Raw genomic sequence first — 6749 nt, forward strand, 5'->3', positions numbered from 1 at the left:
CACGGTTTTCCTGACCCCCACCCCGAGACCCTTCAATCCACAGGAAAGCTGAATGACAGTGAAAGCTTTTCTGCCTGTTAAACGCGAGGTTAGCAGAATTTTGGAGGAAAAACCCGCAGTAGCTTTGACCTAAGCGGCACCTGTTCTGCAGGAGTGTTTTAAATCACTTGACCCTTACAGTGTATAAGATATCATAAAATTTATTTTCTTAAACCCTATGCAGTACCTTTGTTTTCTATCTATCTCTGCCTTAGCACAGGAAAGGCAGAGCCCAAGGGAGCGAGCTGCCGGAGCGGGAGGGGGCGCGAATGGCAGGATGCTTCTCGTTTGGTTTTGCCCTGAAAGCAGAGCAGCCCGGCCGGGCTCTGCTGTCCCCCTCGCCCCGCGGTGAGCGGCAAACCCCGTGCCGAGAGCAGTCCGTGGAAAGAGCAGCAGTGCGTAGCGGCCGCTTCGCTTCTTGCCGTAGCGCTCGGCTTCTCCGACACATTTTGGTTGTTTTCCTTGGTCGGTCGAGATCAACTCAAACATTGTGTCAAATGTTACCTCCAAGAGAATGGGTGTTTAGGACTGGCGGTGGTATTTCGATGCAGGCTGTGATCAGGCTCCCGCCCGTGTGGCCGCATCCGGAGGTGGCCACAGCGAGAGCCGGTTCTTCCGTCTCTCGGCTTCTATCGGGGGTAGGAACTGAGCACCCCAGGCCGCTGAGCCGCCGGTGCCTGTCCCCTGCCTCTGCAGACACCCACCGCCACCGTGCCAGCACCCACCGTGCCAGCAAGAGCCGCGTCCCGCCCCGCTCCTCCTGCGCCCCTGCCCCGGCTATCTGCCGCCGTCAATTGTCCACGATTTCTTTCAGTTGCCCCGATGCGGCAGGAGCGAGCGGGGCCGGCAGCGGAGCTGCTCCAGCCCGGCCCAGTCCTTCCTTCAGGCAACGAAATCCTGCCCTCCTGGAGGGCCTGGTTCCAGATTTAGCCGTGAGGAGAAGGCAGATTTTTGTCGCGGTCTCTGCGACGGGGACTAGCGGCGAGCGGAGGGCGAAGGGCTGCGGATTTGTAGCCGCAAATCGTTCAGGAAGGCTCTGTCCACTCCGCAAAATCGCACGGGCACCTACACCTTATCGGGCGCTGTCCCTTACCCTCTGGGGCAAAAGGCTCCAGGTTACATTGCGCTGAAAGCGTCAAAAAGATCTGGCCCTGAATTACAAATCTGCCTTCCTGGTGGGAGATGCCGAAAGGAAACTCAGGTTGCGAGAAACCGACTGCCGAGCTCCTGAAAACCGAAAACGCGAACCAAGCCCGCAGCTTCCCACAGGTGTGTCCCCGATAAGGTGGAACGTGAACCCCCCACCATAACGATGATGCCCGGGAAGCGGAGAGGGGGGAAGGGGGCTCTTGGGAGCAACTGAGCCACAAGCCGAACTGTTTGAACGGCGATGGGGCGGCAGGAGCTAGTGGCACTCGCCCTGTCCCGGCACATTGCCGTCCTCTCTCCCTGTCGTATGCCGGTGCTGGCATCAGCTCTGCTCTCCATTTTCCCTTTCGCTCCCGTCCCTCTCTCCCAGTCGCGATTCTGCGTCCCCCTACGTGCCCCTCCGAGCTGCTGCGCTCCCGGGAGGACGGTGTCATCTCTGCGAGATGTCTTTTTTCGGGGGAAGTGAACTCTGTCCCTCCGCTGCGGCCACCGCGGGGTGTGCGGCCGGCTCCCCTCTCTCCGAGCAGAGAGGGGCAGGCCGTAGCCCCTCCGGCACCCGGTCGCTGGTAGAGGGGCCGCAGAGGGAGGGCACACACAGAGTCACAGGTGACTTGTTCCAATTAGTAGCTGTCTAATTAAATTAGTGTCACACAGCCCAGCCAATGGGCCGGCAGGGGTGGAGGGCGGTAAGGAGACAGCCCGGCGCAAGCCCCTCCCCGACGGCCGGAGAAGCTCGGCGCGCTGGTATAAATTGCCTCGGCGGAGCCCTGCTACGGTGTTGCGCGGCCGTGGGTCGGGGTTAGGGTCGGTGTTGGCACCGGACCGTAGAGGACTCTTCACCGGACGGCCCATCGAGGATGCAGCTGGGCGAGCCGCTGCTGGCGGCGGCAGCGGCGACCCTGCCGGGAGCTCCCTTCTACCCGCTGGAGGGCGGCGGGCGCGGTGGTGGGACCGGAGCCGGGACCGGGGCAGGCGGTGCGTCCCGCGGGGCTCCCCGGCCGGGCTCGCCACAACGACTCGACATGGACAAGACTCCCAAGAAGTTCGGAGCGGCCCCCGCCATGCTGGGCGAGGCGGATGGGGGCGAGCCGCCCTTCGCCGCCCCGAAGCCGGACGGCCGCAAGGCCACCCCTTGTGGGGAGGAGGAGCTCCCCCCTGCCGCCGCCGGCCCCCGCTATTCCATGGACAGTCTCAGCCCCGAGCGCTACTACCTGCAGTCTCCCGGGCCTCCCGGGGCCGAGCTAGGGGGGCCCTGCGCCCTCTTCCCCTACCCGCCGGCGGCGCAGCACGGAGCCGTTTACCAGCCGCCCGGAGGGCCGCGCTACCCCTATGGCTCTGTATTGTCTTCGGGTGGTTTCGCCGGCACCGTCTGCCCTCCCGGCGGCCGGGCGCAATTCGGCGGTGGCAGCGGGTACCAGTATGGGCAGCCGGCGGCCGGCACACCACTGTACGGGCCTTACCCAGCAGCGTCGGGCTCCTGCGGCGGGCTTGGAGCTCTGGGGATGCCGGCCGCCGGCCCTGGGCTGCGGGCACAGGTTTTCCTCTGCAACCGCCCCCTTTGGCTTAAGTTCCACCGGCACCAGACGGAGATGATCATCACCAAGCAGGGCCGGTAAGTGCTCAGCGGGTGGGTCGAAACGGGGGGGGATGGCTGGGGATCTGTGCTGGCGAGCGCCTGCCCGCTCCCCTGGGGAGGAGATGCCTACGGCCTGGGGATGCCTGGGGGTCGGTCGGGCTTTGTGCTGATCTCCTAGGTGGTGGGGCACTCCACCGCCTCCTGCAGCTGCACTCAAAGCTTGCGCCCTTTCCCTGGCCCTCCTCACATGTCGTGTGCTTTTCCGTTCCTCTCCAGGAGGATGTTTCCTTTCCTGAGCTTTAATATCACCGGCCTCAACCCCACGGCTCACTACAACGTCTTTGTGGAGGTGGTGTTGGCGGACCCCAACCACTGGCGTTTTCAGGGGGGCAAGTGGGTCACCTGCGGCAAAGCCGACAACAACATGCAAGGTAGGCGCTGGTTCTCCACGGGTAAGCTTCATCAAAAGGGTTCCCTTTTCGCCCCCCTCTGTAGGGTCTTCCCCATCCCTGTATCCTGGTGTGGGAAGAGTTGTGTTTTTAAAGGCTCCGTGCAGCTGTGGGTGAGGCTGTGCGGGAGAAGGGGCATTGGGGGAGCCGAGGTTCTATCGCCCGTGCGCTCAGAGCAGCGGCTGTGCCCGGCCGGATCTTTACGGGCTTGGCTTGTTTTCCCCAGGTAACAAGGTGTACGTGCACCCCGAGTCGCCCAACACCGGGGCTCACTGGATGAGACAGGAGATCTCTTTCGGGAAGCTGAAGCTAACGAACAACAAAGGTGCTAACAACAACAACGCACAGGTATATGGGCTGTGGGGGTTGGGGGGGGAGAGACAGGCGGAGATCTTGGCGACTCTTTGGGGATCCCTGCCTTTCGGGGGCTTTACAGTATTTAATCGGAATGCTGGGTCGCTGCTCTTGTGACTTGTACCCTTTTTGAAATGGATCCTACATCTTGCTTTTTCTGCTTCTTAGGACAATTAGAATGATCAGAAACAGATGTGTGAATCTCTTTGGTTTTAGTTAATACATTTATCTCTGGAATTGCTCAGAAAGTGGGAGTTTTTTTGATGGTTCTTGATTTTCCTCATTCACAGGTTTTAGCATATTAGTAACCTAGATAAATGGGGCTAAAAGCTGTGAATAATCTCTTCCTGGTAACAGTTAAAATTACTCTATTACCAATTCAGAAGTTGCAGGAAGAAAATGTTGGGCTGTAAAATCTTAGACCTACTTTGTCTAAAGATCTCGTGTCTTCCGTGGTTCCTTTCAGATGATAGTACTGCAATCTCTACACAAGTACCAGCCTCGGCTTCACATTGTGGAAGTGACTGAAGATGGTGTTGAAGATGTGAATGATTCCTCAAAGACTCAAACATTTATTTTTCCTGAAACACAGTTCATAGCAGTTACAGCGTATCAAAACACTGATGTAAGCACGGATATATAAAATGACAATTAAGAATGTATTTGTCTGGAGTTCAACATCTTGTCTTACTATATTCTGTTTTCACTTTTAGATTACCCAGCTCAAAATCGACCATAATCCCTTTGCAAAAGGCTTCAGAGACAACTATGACTCGTAAGTATATTTGTTTTCTCTTGCAATTGCCTCTGCCTATAAGCCATGATTCTGGCCTGAAATGCATGAGGAAGAGTTTTTCTTTAGATGCTACTTGAGTTAGGAGTAATAATAATTCTGGCAGCTTTGCTAGTTTATCTGCTGCTTTCAAAGACATTAAGTGTCTAAACCAATAGCCTGTTTGAATAGTTTCTATATTGTCTTGATGAGCTGTCTTCTGGCAGGCTTCTGAATTTTGCTAGGAAACTTGGCTTGCAGATTGGCTGTAGAGTACTGTTTATCCTCATAACTCCAAATTGTTGATAGTGGGCTTGCTTGATGCTCACTTCCTAGCATCAAATGCCCTTTGGAAACCTGGATCTGTACATCTGCAAGTACTGTTTCTGGGAGGAAGATGCTGCACCTCATTTAAAATGTGCTGGCTGGTGTATGCTTGTAGCAGTAATACTAGAAATCTTGTACTGGTCTAGGAAAACCAAACAACTCCTAAATTGGATAGCCAATTGTTCATAAAATGAACAGCCATCCAGATAAATGTAGTTGTAATAACTAACTTCCTGTTTGTGTTTTGCTGTCATACTGGAATTATAAAAAACAATGCTCAGTGTTTCTCTTTTATGTTGTAGCATGTACACAGCTTCAGAAAATGACAGATTAACTCCATCTCCCACGGATTCTCCTAGATCCCACCAGATTGTCCCTGGTACCCGGTACAGTGTGCAACCATTCTTCCAAGAACAGTTTGTCAACAACCTGCCCCCAGCCAGGTTTTACAATGGTGAGAGAACAGTCCCTCAGGCAAATGGCTTGCTCTCACCGCAGCAGAATGAAGAGGTGGCCAGCCCTCAGCGGTGGTTTGTTACACCCGTACAGCAGCCCGGTGCCAACAAGTTGGACATGAACTCCTATGAGACAGAGTATTCTTCTAGCACCTTGCTCCCTTACAGCATTAAATCCCTTCCCCTTCAGACATCCCATGCTTTGGGATACTACCCTGACCCGACATTTCCATCCATGACAGGCTGGGGGAGCAGGGGATCTTACCAGCGGAAAATGACAACAGGATTATCCTGGACCTCCAGAACAAGTCCCCCAGGCTTCTCTGAAGACCAGCTTTCCAAGGAGAAGGTAAAAGAAGAACTCGGCTCATCTTGGATAGAGACTCCACCTTCCATAAAGTCTCTAGATTCAAATGATTCTGGAGTCTACATTGGTGCTTGTAAGAGAAGACGACTCTCCCCTAGCACTTCCAGCAATGAAAATTCCCCGACTATGAAATGCGAGGACATTAATGCTGAGGACTATAACAAAGACACTTCAAAAGGCATGGGTTACTACTCATTCTATACTAGTTCTTAAAGCATCCTTTTATTACAATTGGCCAAATTGTTTTGGTTTTTTTTTCAGGGTGGCCTTGGGTTTGTTTTTCTTTTGCATTACAATGGCAGAAAAGACTCTTGCCTTCCACCTTGAATTCTGTGCAATTCTAAAGAAGGTGCCAAAGCTTTTTTATTTATTGCAGGTAACAAAGTAGGGAAAGAGTTGACCTATGGTAGAATTCTTCCTCTGTTTTAGAAGAAACCACACACAAGCTGTAAGCAGGAGCCTAGATTTTTACTATGTGGTTTATTTACTGGAGACACTGAAGTGCACTGTTTGGCTCAGCTCAGAGGCCTGATAAAATCTACGCACTCCTGAGTGAGGAAATAGGGGGGTAGTGTCCCACATTTTATTTTCTTCCCTGCCTGTCCGTCTCGTAAAAGGGGGCTGGGTGCAGGGAACTGCACAAATGCTATGGTCTGCTTTAGACTGAGCTGGCTTCTTCACTCCCTGTCTGCAGCACAGTTGGCTGAGCTGGAACTTAGCTCAGCAAATGCTTGTGTTGGCAGAAGGTGACCAAAATAAGGCTTGCTTGCCAGGCAGGATTTTAACTTAAAGGTCTTGTTGCTAGTGATGGGGTTACAATGAAAGAATCTGACTTTTTCCTTAGTTTAGAACTTGCATTAAGAAAAAAGCATCCATCCCCAAAGCCTAACCTTTATTGAGGTGGCCAAAAATAGTGTACAGGTTTTGTTGTCTAGGTACACTGTAGAATATTGTGGAATAATGTATAAATAGTTGATCTATAGCTGTTTAGTCAGAAAGGCCTCCAGTGGTGCTTTGAAGTTCAAAATGCATCTTTTGCTTAATCAAACCTAGCTATGAAGTGTTGAAAAGAATATGGAGATTTCTATTTATGTGTCTGTAAAGTGACTTTTTCAGCTGCCTTGTACAAAACTGGAAGTGATGTAACTTAACCTACTCTTCTTGCATATAGTTCCAGCTGGTTTAAACCAATCTGCTTCAGAGCACTGGCACACAAACTTCCCTCAACAAAGCATCCCTGTGTTTTCCTTTTCTACGTATA

The 6749-nt window shown here is 52.9% G+C and overlaps 1 protein-coding gene across 1 annotated transcript; it reads left to right on the forward strand.

Moving 5' to 3' along the window:
• Positions 1-2045: 2045 nt before the first annotated feature.
• EOMES (eomesodermin) lies at positions 2046-5701 on the forward strand. Its single transcript, XM_005152840.2, has 6 exons — positions 2046-2800; positions 3041-3195; positions 3440-3561; positions 4034-4192; positions 4281-4342; positions 4969-5701. Exons 1-6 carry the CDS (start codon positions 2046-2048, stop codon positions 5699-5701), a joined length of 1986 nt encoding a protein of 661 aa, XP_005152897.2.
• Positions 5702-6749: the final 1048 nt, after the last annotated feature.

The sequence above is a fragment of the Melopsittacus undulatus genome, chromosome 1 (assembly GCF_012275295.1).
Source record: "Melopsittacus undulatus isolate bMelUnd1 chromosome 1, bMelUnd1.mat.Z, whole genome shotgun sequence".
Classification (NCBI taxonomy): Eukaryota; Metazoa; Chordata; class Aves; order Psittaciformes; family Psittaculidae; genus Melopsittacus; species Melopsittacus undulatus.